The sequence below is a fragment of the Hemiscyllium ocellatum genome, chromosome 1 (genome assembly GCF_020745735.1).
Source record: "Hemiscyllium ocellatum isolate sHemOce1 chromosome 1, sHemOce1.pat.X.cur, whole genome shotgun sequence".
Classification (NCBI taxonomy): Eukaryota; Metazoa; Chordata; class Chondrichthyes; order Orectolobiformes; family Hemiscylliidae; genus Hemiscyllium; species Hemiscyllium ocellatum.
In genome coordinates, this window is record NC_083401.1 from 166,255,480 (window position 1) to 166,271,077 (window position 15,598).

At 39.9% G+C, this 15,598-nt stretch overlaps 1 protein-coding gene across 2 annotated transcripts in view; it reads left to right on the top strand.

Moving 5' to 3' along the window:
* Window positions 1-15,598, top strand: part of tmem131l (transmembrane 131 like) — a 152,775-nt gene that overhangs the window by 111,252 nt on the left and 25,925 nt on the right. For both annotated transcript variants that reach the window (XM_060827627.1, XM_060827636.1), the window contains exons 22-25: window positions 4,225-4,411; window positions 11,082-11,267; window positions 13,100-13,252; window positions 13,524-14,122. In XM_060827627.1, coding sequence (XP_060683610.1) covers window positions 4,225-4,411; window positions 11,082-11,267; window positions 13,100-13,252; window positions 13,524-14,122 — 1,125 coding nt within the window. The remainder of the gene's footprint in view (window positions 1-4,224; window positions 4,412-11,081; window positions 11,268-13,099; window positions 13,253-13,523; window positions 14,123-15,598) is intronic.

Below are 15,598 nucleotides of genomic sequence, written 5' to 3' on the forward strand. Positions count from 1 at the left end.
AACAGGTTTATTTGAAAGTATAAGCTTTTGGAGTGCTGTCCTCCCAGTAACTCAGCATTGGTGGAAAGAGAAAGAGAGTTAATATTTTTTAAAAAAAAATCATACTGAACTTGAAATGGTAACCTTTTTTGTCCCCTCTACAGAAGGTGCCAGATCAGGGGAATTTTTATTTCAGATAGGTATAATTTCCCCTATGCCAGAAATGCTCAAATTAGCCTTACTACTTATAAAAGAATCATTTGAAGCCACTTCATCCTCCTCTTAAATTTCAAATTCTTGAAGAAGTTTTCGGCCAAATTACAGATGCACTTAAAGAATTGACCTTCAGTCCAAACCTCTAGTTTATGTTACATTCACTTACCACGACAGTTGTAACCTTGTGGCACGTAAAGGAGTTATACTTCGACTATTGAACTTTATTCTATCCTGTGTTTTTTTTTAATTGCACATGGTAAATTTAGCAGAGTTCATGGAGTTATCAGTAATGCAGTCCCCTTTCTGAAGATATCTAAGTACACTATACTTAATGGTTTTCCTTTCAGCAACTGGGGAAATTAAACTACAGGTATACATTTGATTAGATGTGATTGGAGTTAGTTTCAAGTAGAGCACTTGCACTAAAGTACTGCATAGCAAAACAAATGCACAGTTTTCCACAGAACCAAGTCTTGAACTGGAAATGTCTGAATGGCATTCTGGTACACTTCAGAATGATTTTTCAATAGCATCATTGTTAAATACAATTCCGGCAGTCCTTCATAGAAACATGGAGATAAAAGCGACTTGGAAACATAGTGACATGGTAACATAGAAATGTGGAAGATAAGAGCTGAACTTGGCCTATTTTTCTCTCTCTTTCCCTTTTTAAATAGTGGGCTGATATCAGCAGCCCTCCAATCTGTAAGAACTATTCCAGAATTTAAAGAATCTTGTAAAATGACCACCAATGTATCAATCATCCACCACTTCCTTAAGAATTCTGCTATGTAGATTATTAGACCCTTGGGATTTATTAGGCTTTGATCTATCAATTTCTCTAACACCATTTCCCTACAAATACAAATTTGCTTCAGTTCTGCCTCATACTAACTCCCCTGTACCCCATCATTTTTGGTCCATTATTCGTGTCTTCCTTTGTGGAGACAAGTGAAGTAGGAATTTAGTTTGTCAGCCCATTATTTAGACCCCATAATAAATTCTCCTGTTTCTGATTGGAAGGGACTTGCATTAGTTTTCATCGATTTTTTTTTTTTACTTATTGTTAAGACGCAGAGTAAACCCTCCTGTTTAATTTAAAACCAGCAACACAGAAAAGATTTATCCCAGTAATGCAGTAATCTGTTTTTTAAAAAAACATCCGAGTGGCCAAGAACGATTTAAAGTAAAAATTAACAACTTTATTTCTTAAAGTACAACAGAGAATAATTAACTAACACTATTTACAATTTCTTCCTCTAACCTATCTTTTACCTTCCCTACTATAATACTAGTCCAATAAAACTCCCAATTAAGATTTACAAACAACACTTCTTATCTTAAAACCAGGCAGCTTTCGTGCTTCTATTTGGATCTTCCTGTGTCGTCGTCTTTAGGAATTTTTTCGTCACGGGTTACTGATCGAAAACGTACTTTTTTTAGGAGAGCTATTTTCAGGTAGTCTGTTTGCATGTTGGGGCTTGTCACTTCTCCTCTCAACTGTTCAATTTCCCTTGGTCTTATATCTCCAAAGCATCGGATTGTGTCATTGGCTTTTAAGATTGTCGATATACTCAATTCAAAGTGGATCGGAGGTTGATATTTTTTGGGGTATCCTTTAAACTGGTTGAATTCAAATCTGTTTTTGTATTCGGGCAATCATGTGGTTCGACCAAGTGTTACATTGTTGCCTTCTTGAGAGCAGTTGGTACTGTGTCCGTTAGTTCTGCTTTTAGCTCTCTTAATGTACACCCACATCTTCATAACACTTATCAACAAAAACTTTCTCACCAATTCTATGTTTCCCTTGCTGTCATACTCTTTTCTCATCCAATCATGATCCCATTCTAAATTGATCTCATTTGTCTGCACATGGTCAAGGTCTTTTATCCAAAATATGGATTTTCTTGTTCTTCTGATGCTGCCTGACCTACTGTGCTTTTCCATCACCACTCTAATCTTGACTCATATATCCCTCAATTTCCTGCCTGTTCATATGTCTGTCTAAATACCTCCTAAACATTGCTATTGTATCTGCTTCTGCAGCACCCCCTGGTAGGTGTCACAGTCTGTATTTAAAGAAGAACTTGTCTCACACATTTCCTTTTTAAACTTGCCCCCTCTCACCTATGCTCCCTAGTATTTGATATTTCCACCCTGGGGGAAAAGCTCCAACTCCCCTCCTTTAATCCATTGGAACTCCTTTGCTGAGTTCTAAATTGTTCCCAATTTTCAAATTTGCTTTGCCAATTTGTCTGATTCGTTTGTATCTGATACTATCTCTGACTTCCTTCATAAGCCATGGTTTGGCCATTGTTCTCTTTGCACTCTTGCACCAGACAGGAATAAACATTTTTTTGTAGTTCACCCATTTGCTCTTTTAATGTTTTTATGATTCTTGATGCACGTCCATGTTTTACGTGCCATTATGGTTCTTGGTGCATGCATTGCGCTTCCTTGCAAATGTAGTTTCCACAGTGAATGCTTGAAAACAGTGCTTGCAAACGTATTAATCATGCTAAAGCAAAATGGCTGGCAACGCTACTCAGCTACATATACTGCTTTCTCAACTATGCTTTAATGAAAACACATTTTCAGAATGTACTTTAAACCAGGGAGATCTATACTAGAACAGTAGTAGGAATGATTAGGTTCAATTTTGTGCAATGAGGAACAAACTGTGATTATTGATCAATTGGAAAAGATTGAGGAAATTTAAAGTCATGAGAGGTTTTGGTAGTAAGTAAACTGTTTCATGTAAGTAAGTAAGTTTCACTTGCCAAAGATTTGGTAACGTGAAGGGCATGGTTTTCAAGATAAGTAGCAAAAGAACCAGGAAGGACATGACTAGGCTTTTATAAAAACTGCAAGTTCGAATAATCTGGAAAATACTGCTTGGAAAAGGTGCTGGAAGCAGATTCAGTATAACATTCAGAAGTGAAAGTGATAAATAAACAAAAAAAATACAGCACTGAGGACCATTACCAGGGAAGTGAGATTAATTGGATGGCTACATTAAGAACAGGTGTGATGAACTGAATGGAGTCCATGAGTGCTGTATCATTTTATATTGTTAAATGGGTAAGTGTGCTGCCACTAAACCATAGCTTAAAACCCTTAGGACACTCATATTTTCATAGAACTGTGCTCATGAAGGATGTTGATGGACGTATACTGGAAGTTACTTGGTGTGTTGCGCACCTATATAGTGAACATTCCTACAGTGTTCAAAAAGCATGGAACAAGTCTGCTCTAATGTGTCAAAGTTAAAAATCGCACAACACCAGGGTATAGTCCAACAGGTTTAATTGGAAGCACACTAGCTTTTGGAGCGTCACTCCTTCAAGTGGTAGTGGAAGGCTCGATCCTAACGCACAGAATTTATAGCAAATATTTACAGTGTGATGTAACTGAAATTATACATTGAAAAATTGATTGTCTGTTAAGCCTTTCTTCTGTTAGAATACCATGATAGTTTTGCTGCTTTCATGTGTAAATCACAAAGCCTTTTTTAAAAAAAAGGTTTTGTGATTTACACATGAAAGAAGTGAAACTATCATGGTATTCTAACAGATGAAAGGCTTAACAGACAATCAGTTTTTCAATGTATAATTTCAGTTACATCACACTAAGTATTTGCTATAAATTCTGTTAGAATTGAGCCCTCCGCTACCACCTGATGAAGGACCAATGCTCCGAAAGTTAGTGTGCTTCCAATTAAACCTGTTGGTCTATACCCTGGTGTTGTGATTTTTAACTTTGTACACCCTAGTTTAACACCGACATCTCCAAATCATGATTAATGTGTCAAGGCTCTGTACAGAGATTAGAAATGATTATTTTAAGGACTATAAGCGCATTCATAATCATCTAGTATCTCTTGATAACTCCCAGTAGATGCTATGGAAACTGAAATGGTTGCCATTTTGGCTTTGACAGACCAGTGTGAAAAAGGCTTGCAGGGTGTGATTTGATAATGTTCTCCAAATACCTGACGTCACTGTAGTTACTAAATTCTCTTTATTCCAGAGTCAAAAGGAAATGAACTCAACTTGACCATTAGAAGGAGTTTTAAGGTTGAAAATGTTGGACCACTGGCTGTCTCGGTGATTTCAATGAGCATTAATGGATACAGATGTCAAGGATTTGGGTTTCAAATTCTAAAATGTGAATCATTTGTGCTGGATGTTAATTCTTCACATGAGATCAGCATTCTGTAAGTACGGATAATGAATAATGTACAGTGGCAGTGGTGGTGTAAGAAGTGCTATAGCTATATTGGAATAGTTTAGCTAAGGGCACAGTAAGTCTGGAGCGCAAGTATTCTCTACTAATGACCAGAATTTTGTTTAGGTTGTACTTTTGCCAGGTTGATACCTAGTTTTTTGTAATTGGGTCAAAATCTTGAATCTCCCATCTGAACAGCTCTGTGATATAACTAGACTCAAGTACTGCTGTGATCAAGGAGGCACTCATCAGCCTGACCTTGAGTGCAATTATGGAAAAGCAATAAAAGCCAGTCCAGGCCAGTGACACTCAAATCCCACATATGTTAGTTTTAAAAACGAGGTGAGTAAATGTTGGAAATAAGACTTGAACCTCAACCCTTTGAAGTAAAAGCAAGCATGCTACCATTGACTCTCCGGAACACTTAGGAACACAATTCCTGGTAAATGTGAATGTTGAGATGACGTGTTTGTAAATAAATATTATTTTCAGCATTTAGGTTTTAAAATGTACTTTATGAAAGCTCTGAGCGTTTTTTTTAAAACGAGTCCTTCTAAATGCAGTAACTAAATACAGAGACCCCTGGTGAGTTAATGGAAATTTGATATTACTATGATTTATGATAGGTGGAGTAAACATTGAAGACCATTAGCATGTTTTTGGATTTGAGATACTGCAGAATTGAAGTTAGCTGAGAAAACTCAAAGATTGAGTTTTTTTTAGATCCTGTTCCTTCACTGTTGTTGGCTCAAAATCCTGGAATTCCCTCCCTCGGTATTGTAGCTACAGCATTTTGACTGCAGCGATTCAAGAAAGCAGCTCCCCATCACCTGTAAGGGAAACTAGATTCAAGCAATAAATGCTGGCCACCCAATGATGCCCATGTCCCACAAGTGAGTAAATGAAGGTTCCATTGTGGGATCTGACTTCTCTAATGCTATCATCAATTAAGATAATTAACAAGTGATTGTAAACCAGGCCTTGGAACTAACAAGGGAGCAAGCTGTTCTCGATCTGGTCCTGTGTAATGAGACAGGAATAATTAATGATGTCATAGTTAGGGATCCTCTTGGTAGGGGTGATCGCAGTATGGTTGAATTTAGAATACAGATGGCAAGTGCAAAGATAAAATCCAATAACGGGATCTTGTGCTTAAACAAAAAAAACTACAGTAGTATGAGGGAGGAATTGGCTAAAGTAGAGTAGAAGGAAAGAGCTTCAGAGAACCTTCAGAGCAATATTTCAAAGTGCTCAGCAAAAGTGTATGTACTTGTGAAAAGGAGGGACTGTAGGAAAAGGCGTAATCTGCCATGGGTGTCTAAGGAAATAAGCGAGGCTATCAAATTGAAAGAGAAGGCATACAAAGTGACCAAGATCAGCAGGAAATTGCAAGGTTTGTGAAGGTTTGTAGCTCAGGTTGAGGTTTAGGGTGTAGATTTGCTCGCTGAGCTGTAGATTTGATATCCAGATGATGTTACCTAGCCAGGTAATTAACATCAGTGGTGACCTCCAAGTGAAGCGAAGCTGCTGTCTCCTGCTTTCTATTTATATCTTTCTCCTGGATGAGGTTCCTGGGGTTTGTGTTGATGTCATTTCTTCGTTTTGAGGGGTTGATAGATGGGGAAAAGGGAAGAAAACAAACTGAACACACAAGAAAAGAAAACCCTAGAAAACCTCAAAAGACAAAAACATCATTATTTTACCTGCAGACAAAGGTCGGCTCACCGTCACCCTGAACAGAAGGGACTACATAGAGAAAGCCAATGCACTACTCGCTGACACCAACACCTACCAACAGGTGGAGCTAGACCCGACCCCACAATTAGGAAACAAAATTACACAATTCCGGACAATTAAACAAGATGGAATTCCAGAAAATGAAACCTGATGGGACCAACATCCCACGATTCTACTGACTACCAAAAATCCATAAACCAGGAGCTCCCCTCAGACCTATAGTCTCACTACCCGGAACACCAACTTACAGACTGGCCAAAGAACTACACGCAAGACTGAAATACCTAGTAGAAGAGTCACAGCACTCCATCCACTCCACCCAGGAATTCCTAAAAATCATCAAAATAGAGGAAGATGAAGCAATAATCTCATTCAAGGTAACAGCACTGTTCACCTCCATCAACATTGACCTAGCAAAGGAAACACTTGCCACACTTTTAGAACAGACCATCACACACACCCCAACCGCCATCAATCATATTACCAACGAAAACATCATGAAGCTAGCGGGCTTATACCTCACCACCCACTTCACTTTCAAGAACATAGTCTACAAACAAACTAACGGCACACCCATGGGATCTCCGCTATCAGGATTCCTAGCAGAAGTGGTAATGCAAAGACTAGAACAAACAGCCCGACCAATCATAAAACCAAAAATCTGAATCCGCTATGTGGATGACACCTTTGTCATCACAAAATGAAACAAGATAGAAGAGACATTTAACATCAACGACACCCTCACAGGCATGAAGCTCACCAAGGAGGAAGAAACTGACAACAAACTCGCATTTCTGGATGTCAGTAGAAAGAAAGGACAAGGGAGGATTACAAACCTGCGTATACAGAAAACCGACAAACACTGACCAAATACTCAACTACACCAGCAACCATCCCAACACACACAAACAAAGCTGTATCAGAACACTATTCCAACAAGCCACCACAAACTGCAGCGCAGACGAACTTCGGAAAACAGAGGAGAACCACCTACACGATGTATTCAAGAAGAACGGATACTCAAAAAACACAGTACGCAGATTCCTCAAGAACAAACCACGACAAGCAGACCAAACACAGCCAGAAACCCTAACCACCTTACCATATATCAAAGAAGTTTCAGAAATGACAGCCAGACTACTGAGACCCCTCGGAATCCTAGTAGCACACAAGCCCACCAACATTCTCAAACAAAAAGTAACAAATTTAAAAGACCCAGTACAAACCATGGACAAAACCAACGTCATCTACAAAATTCCATGCAAGGACTGCCACAAACACTGCGTAGGACAAACAGGAAGAAAGTTAGCCACCAGGATACATGAACACCAGCTAACCAAAAAAAGACACGACTCCCTCTCCCTCATAGCCCTACACACGGATGAGAAAAAAACCACCATTTCGACTGGGACAACACATCTATCCTGGGACAGGCTAAGCAAAGACATGCCAGAGAATTCCTAGAGGCCTGGCACTCCAACCACAACGCCATAAACAAGCACATAGATCTAGATGCCATCTATCAACCCCTCAGAAAACGAATAGGAAATGACATCACCACAAACCAGGAACCCCATCCAGGAGAAAGATATAAATAGAAAGCAGGAGACAACAGCTTCGCTTCACTTGGAGGTCCCCACTGATGATGTTACCTAGCCAGGTAATGAAACGTCTGGATATCAAGGAGAAAGTGAGGTCTGCAGATGCTGGAGTATCAGAGCTGAAAATGTGTTGCTGGAAAAGTGCAGCAGGTCAGGCAGCATCCAAGGAACAGGAAATTCGACGTTTCGGGCATAAGCCCTTCAGGAAATTCCTGATGAAGGGCTTATGTCCAAAACGTCGAATTTCCTGTTCCTTGGATGCTGCCTGACCTGCTGCGCTTTTCCAGCAACACATTTTCAGCGTCTGGATATCAAATCTACAACTCAGCGAGCAAGCCTACACCCTAAATCAGCAGGAAACTTGGGAAAGCTCTCAAGGTCAACAGAAATTTACAAAAAAAGCTGTAAAAAGCAAGTAAGATGGATTATGAGAATAAACCAGCTGGTTTATAAAGGCTGATAGCAAAAGTTATTATAAATGTATAAAATGAAAAAGAGTTGCGAAAGTAAACATTCTCCTTTTAGAGGATGAAAAGGAGGATTTTGTATTGGGATATGAGGAAATGAGTCAAAGTCTGGTGCTGCAAAAGCATAGCAGGCCAGGCAGCATCTGAGGAGCAGGAGAGTCCACGTTTCAGGCACACGCTATTTGTCAGGAAAGGCCTCGGCACTGAAAAGATATTTTGCAGCAGTTTTCACAGTGGAAGACACTAATAACATGCCAGTAATTGACACCGAGACGAAGGTAGGTGAGGACCTGGAAACTATCATTATCACAAAACAGGTATTGTGGGGAAGCTATTGGAGCTAAGGATAGCCAAGTTTCCTGGCCCTGATGAAATGCATCCTAGGGTGCTGAAGGAGATGGTGGGTGAAATAGCAAATGCACTTGTAATTTTCCAAAATTCACTGGACTCTGGGACAATTCCAGCAGATTGGAAAACAGCAAATGTGTCACCACTGTTGAGAAAAGGAGATAGACAAAAGATGGGGAATTATAGACCAGATAGCAAACTTTTGGAATGGGTAAAATGCTAGTTCTGGTATCAAGGAATAGCAAAGCATCTAGATAGAGATTGTCCCATTGGGCAGATGCAGCATGGGTTCATTAAAGGTCAGATCATGCTTAATTAATCTACAAGAATTTCATGAAGACATTACGAGCACATTGGACAACAGGAACCCAGTAGATGTGGTATATCTCGATTTCCAAAAGGCACTTGACACGGTGCTGCATAACATGAAGATGCATGACATTATGGGTGATGTATTAGCATGTACAGAGGATCGGTTAACTAACAAGAAGCAGAGTGGGGATAAATGATTTTTCTGGTTGCCGATCAGTGTTGGGACTGCAATTATTCACAGTTTACATATATGATTTGGAGTTGGGGATCATGTATAGTGTGTCAAAATTTGCAGATGACACTAAGGTGAGTGGTAGAACAAAGTGTGCAGAGGACTGTGAAGCTTTGCAAAAGGACATAGTTAAAGTGAGTGGGCAAAGGTCTGGCAAATGGAGTACAATGTTAATAAATGTGAAGGCATCCATTTTAGTAGGTGTAACAGTGAAAAGGGCTGTTACTTGAATGGTAAAAATTGTAGCATGCTGCTGTGCAGAGGGACCTCTGTATGAGTCATAAATTTGGTCTGCAGGTGCAACAAGTAATTAAGAAAACAAATGGAATTTTGTCCTTCATTGCTAAAGGGATTGAGTTTGAAAGTAGGGAGGTATTGTGGGCTGGGGAGCCCACACCTGGAGTTACTGCATGCAGTTTTGGTTTCCTTACTTGAGAAAAGTTGCGCTAGCACTAGATGGGGTGCAATGGAAGTTCATTAAGTTAATTCCAGGGTTGAGATGGTTGACTTATGAGGAGAGACTAAGTAGACTGGGATTATATCGATCGGAATTTAGAAGGATGAGGGAGGAACTTGTAGAAACATACAAAATTACAAAGGGAAAAGATCAGATAGAAGTAGAGTGGATACTTCCACTGGCAGGTGAGACTAGGATAAGAGCACAGCCTCAAAATTAGGGGGAGCAAATTTAGGACTGAATTAAGATGGAACTTCTTCACCCAGATGATTGTGAATAGATGGAATTCCCTGCCCAGTGAAACACTTGAGGCTTCCTCAGAAAATGTTTTAAAGCTAAGATAATTTTTTGAACAGTAAAGGAATTAAGAATTAAGGGCGGGTCAGTGGAGATGAAGCCACAAAATGATCTTCCATGATCTTATTGAGTGGCGGAGCAGGCTTGAAAGGCCGGACAGCCTACTCGTCCTCCTCCTCCTAGTTCTTATACTTGTCATGATTCCAGTTGAAATCCATCTTTAAGTATCCTGAACCAAAATCAAGTTATAATGGCCTTCAATTGTACCCCACCTGTTGTAAACTTTCACAATGAAAACAGTTTCTACAAATACTGCATTAAGTCATTGTTTCAGAAGGATTGTCAAAAAACCCTTGGAATGCCACTATTTAAAAATCTAAACTCTAGCAGTTACCTATAAAACTAAATATGTACAATACTCTCCTTCGTGATATATGGATACCTTATTTTGATGTAAGTTTCTTAATGTTAATTTTACTTGAGGTAAAATTTTAAGTAGCAAAGTCCAGTTTGTTCGTTTCTGATCAGCTGTGTTTTGTGACAATAAGATAGCTGAGAGAATATTTGTGTTTATGATGAAAGCAAGATAATGTAGTTGGAAGTCTGAACTTCAAATAGAAACTATTTGAGCCACTCAGCAGATTGGCAGCAGCTGTGAGTAGAGGTGTAGAATTAACATTACAGGTCCATGACCTCATCAGAATTGGTGATCATTCCAATGGGCAGCCTTCAACCTGAGAGATTAATTTTGTTTCTTTCCCATTAGACACTGCCTGTCCTGAATGCTTCCTGCATTTTGTTTGTCTATGCTCTCATTGTTCCCATGTTAGCAAGCATTGCATTGTCTGCAGCATACTTCTCAAAACTTGCTTTGCATGGAGATGATCTGAACTGCAACGAATAGCAAGACAGTGAACAGGCAAACTGATGTGAAGACCCTCTTCGTGATCGCTTTCCCAGCCTCTGATTATTTCCCAACAGTAGACATTAGTAGTGACCTCAGGAATGGTTTGAGTACCAACTCTCCTGAATGTAGGAGTCCGATGTAATAGTTGGAAGAAGGGAATTTTCAAAAGATGGTAGTGGGCCATAATTGCAGTACAGTATAGTTTCAGATATAGATGCATTGCTTTTGTTTTCTTTTCAAACTTAAAGCTGTTCAGTTTGGTTGTAATATTTAACTCACTTTTGCCCTCTTCCCTGCTCAGGTTTACACCAGATTTCACTACTTCCTGGGTGATTCGTGAATTGCAGCTTTTAACTGCAAGAGGCTTGCAGTTTCAGTTTACTCTGAATATGACTCTTCCACATCACCTGTTACCTCTTTGTGCAGACTTGGTGCCAGCACTGAGTTGGGAACAGCCATTCTGGATTGTCGTCTGTCTCTTTAGCTGGTCAGAAATTTATCATGAAATTCAAATTATTTGTAGTACAGTTTTAATATGGGGACTGTTACCATGAACTTATTGCTTTGAGTAATTATTTCCTGTGTACTCTTGAAAAGAAAGCTTCCTGAAATGTTTCAAGTACATTATATTACCTCTGTTTATGCGTAAGCAGATCTGAATTAAGCTACTGTCTGGAGCTCTAATATCCACTTTGTTGATTATCTGACTCTTAACACCCTGTTTGCTCCTTGTGGAAAGGTTGATGGAGATTTAAGCATTCCCATCTCCACCGAAAGAGGATTTATGTAGCCTTGCAGCCTACAGAAACAGAAGCAAAAACTGCTGGAAAAGCTCAGCAGGTCTGGCAGTATCACTGAAGAAGAGACATTGGACTCGAAACACTAATTCTGCTTTCTCTCTGCAGTTACTGCCAGACCTGCTGAGTTTTCCAGCAATTTCTGTTTTACTGTTTTGCAGCATCTGCAGTTCTTCTGGCCTTTTTTATTGCATTAACTTCAGCTCTTCATTTGAAGAATTACATATGGTTGCTTTGCCAGTCCTGTCCCAAATCTGTCATACTAGGATTCATAAACATCAGGACATGTTGCATGGACTGTTTTGCTTAGCTGGAGTATTTCAGAGGCAGCAGGGATCGAGCTGAGACCAGAGGCTGGAGGGTGGGGGGGTGGAAGAAGAATGTGGTGCTCACCAAGTTTCAGTGGGTGTTGGGTCCCAGGTTTGGAATTGGCTGCTGCTAAGCCAGTCAGCAACAGGAGCCTCTGACAGAGGGATGGCAGCTCAGCAGTTCCACTATGAGGAGAAGAGGAGGACACATTGCTTGTACGTCCTCCCAGCCAGTAGGTGGTGCTTGACGCTGCTGGGGCCAATCAGGCAGACCCCAGTAAGGTCACTGAGGGCAGTTCATACCATTGCTGCCAGGGTGGATAGAGTTCTAAAAGAAGGGGTCTCGAGCCTCTACCTACAGGTTCCTGCATTGAACTGGCAGCTGACCTATGCAGGGGAGGGTAAAATCTTACTGGCAAACTGGGGAGGAAATAATTCAACTCCAGTAGGGTTATCTTGCCAGCATTAGCCAGTTCCCCCTCCTCGTCCTCATTCACTCCTCCTCCACCTCCTCCATCATCACAATGGGTCCTGTAAATCTCCAGCCTCAGTCTTTAAAGTCATCTGGTTCGGTGAGCTTCTGGGGATGAGTTGAACACTTCATTGAGGGAAGGGGGACGTGCCGAGAATGTCCCCCCAACCTGTCAAAAGCCTGCTTTCTCAGACAAGAAATGTTTGACTTTTTTTTTGTGATTATTAAGTTTTCACTTCTGATCTCCAATGTAAACTGAAACTTTAAACTATGAGGATATTTTTTGCCTGTCAGTGCCTTGGCTCAAATATGGATCTATAATCCTTTTTTAAATGGTAAAAAGAAATAGGTTATTCTCAAGATTTGCTTTAACCTTGAAGGTGTAAAACAAAATGTAAAATATACTTGGAACGTAAATCTTTGCACAGACCTTTTTAATAGCAGCACTTTGTTGAAGTGGAATGGTCATTGGTTGTTCTGGGGCTAAAATTCAGCTTTGGGGTTCAAAGCCAGCGGTCATGTTTCATTGTGCTGAAATTCATTCATAAACTGATATGGGAAGGAAAGTCAGTCAGGTTGCATGGCATTCCCCTAGAATTGTGTATGGTCTCTTTTAGATTCCAATGCATCATTAAAAAGCACCAGGTTAACGCAACTTGAGGTCTTTTGATCATTTTATAGTAGCGCATTGTCTGTAAATTTTAAATTTATTGTGCTGTTGTCAATATACTTGTTTTTGTAGCTTGCTGCTTGTTTGTGTCATCATCATGGCCTACCAACGTGCTCAGTACATTTTGAGAGAGTTTAGTCAATCTAGACAACGAACATGCCAGACCTCCCTGCTGCTCCAACAGGATAGGACCTCCATTAACACACTTGGCGCTACAACTTGCAAGTAAGCTTTCTGGTAATCCATTTTTAAGTCATAGCTTTACAAAGGTATATGGCCTAGATGTTGGTTTATCATTAATTTACGCATTTGGTTCACTTAAGTAATTGTAAGAATATACTGGTCTAAGTCTCAACTAAAATATATGCATGACAAATAACAATGTTTAATCAGCTACAGACAAGTGAATCATTAACATTGTTTTCCTTGTATTGACCGTCTTTAAAATTAGATCGATCCTGACTGTATAATTTTAATTTCCTTTATATATTGGCAGGTTAAGTAGAACTGGCTGTAAGACTTGCATTGAAGGCAAGAATTCGCCAGATAGAGGAAAAGGAAGAGGGACCGTACAAATAAATGGAACCCCTGTCCGAACTCTAAATATTTCAAAACGGAGTCCTGGTAACGCGAGCCATTGTTCAAAAAAGCTCAAATACTACAACAAAAATAAATTGAATACTTCAAACATTAGCTGTGGAACTAGTGAAGAATATCAGCTGACCAATGGCGGGCCATTTTATTGTTCTAAAGAGCAACAGTCTTGCACTGAGTCTCCTCCATATATGAAGCCATGTGATGAAAGGTTTGTAGGACAAGATCTGGAAAAAGTGGAGGAAATTGTACAAGAGTGTGAGATTAAACCATTTTGTCTTGAAACTGAACCTACTACTGAACATGCTGATCATGAGCCTGTGACTTGTGTACTGTCAGAAGAAAGAAGTTCTGAGATTCCTATTGCTGCCCTTGACAATAAAGAATTGAGTCACTACGGATCTTTCCATGCACATTCTCTCGATGACCACCGTGATCACCTAGTGCCAGAAGAAAGCTTCAGGACTGATGAAACACAAGTTGTGTCATTGACCACTATAGGTACATCAATATTTTATGAATTATTCAGAATAGAAAATGTATGCTTATTGGAAGTGATTTTTAATGCCATCTTCTTTTAATTGATGCAAATTCCTATGACACTGTCCAAGTGTAAAGTCAGTAATTTGGTCATACAGAACTTGTGTTGCTGAAAACAGTCACTTTTTCACTTTTTCTTTCATCAGGATAATTCACAGGACTGTTAATGTAAAAGGAGAACAACACTTACTGTATGAGAAAAGGGTGCTGATTGATTGAGGCATGGGAGACTACAGTTAATGATAACTAACAGTTCACTACTGAACTTGTTGAAATTATAAACTGGCAGATTGATTCTAGTGGAGACATATTGCTCTGGAAAATGAGCCAGAGAATGATGCCCCCTATTCTGTCAAGTTTAAAAAACAGGTGCACAGTCAACATTTCCTTTCTGACTCCAAACAGTGCAGCCCTGTGTGTTAATACGTGTAGCTTCTAGTTAATACATGCAACTGTGCCATTTAGTGAGCCCAAAAGCTAATCTATGATCATTGATATAATTCTCGCTGAATATCATGTTGCAAATGCTATCCAGTTGCAGAATCACCTTTTAATGTTGGATACTTGAGATTTGCAAAGCGTGATTTGGAATGGTGAATACCTTTATTGATGTATGCTACAATCCTCCAATCTTTGGGGCATATGTATAGCTAATATCTCCTCAGCACTGAAATTTATATACCACATTATTTATTCTTGTTATTGGGAAACAGCGTAGATTTGTATTGCATAGTAGCAAGGTGATGCTCAACCTTTTGAGATCCGTTGCCCTTCTACTTATTCTAAGGTAGACTGGGCTCCTCTCTGGACCCAATCTTGCACAGTGGGCTCTATTCACAGTATTCCAAAAAGGTCAATATTCTAGCATGTGTTACTGAAAGAATCTCGCCATGCATGTTGACTAGTGAGTCAGACATCTCTCGGAGCTGTGGTAATAGGGGACTTCATAGTGAGAGGAACTGAATGGGGTTTCTGTGGCAACAGGTGGGATTTGAGGATGGTGTGTTTCCTTCCTGGTGCCAGGATTAAGCACATCGCAGACAGAGTGCAGGCAATCCTCATGAGCTAAGGTGAAGAGCCAGAGGTAGTGGTACATGTCAACACAAATGATGTCGGGAAGAAGAGGAGGGACATTCTACAGCGGGACTTCGGAGAACTCGGAAGAAAGCTGAAAAGCAGGATGTCCAGGGTGGTTATCTCCGGTTTGCTGGAGAGGACAGGAACGGGGAGGACAGGAACAAACTCAAAGTTTAAGATTGAAATTGAAGGGAAAGTTAGAACAAGAGAATCAAGAAAGACAACGGTATCAATGGAGCAGAAAACTCAAAAAAGGGATCATGCCGTAAGGTTGAGTGAAATAGGGATGGATAGGAAGGGTGAGGGCAGTAACAAATTAAAACTATTATATGAATGCACGAAGCATTAGAAAGAAGATGG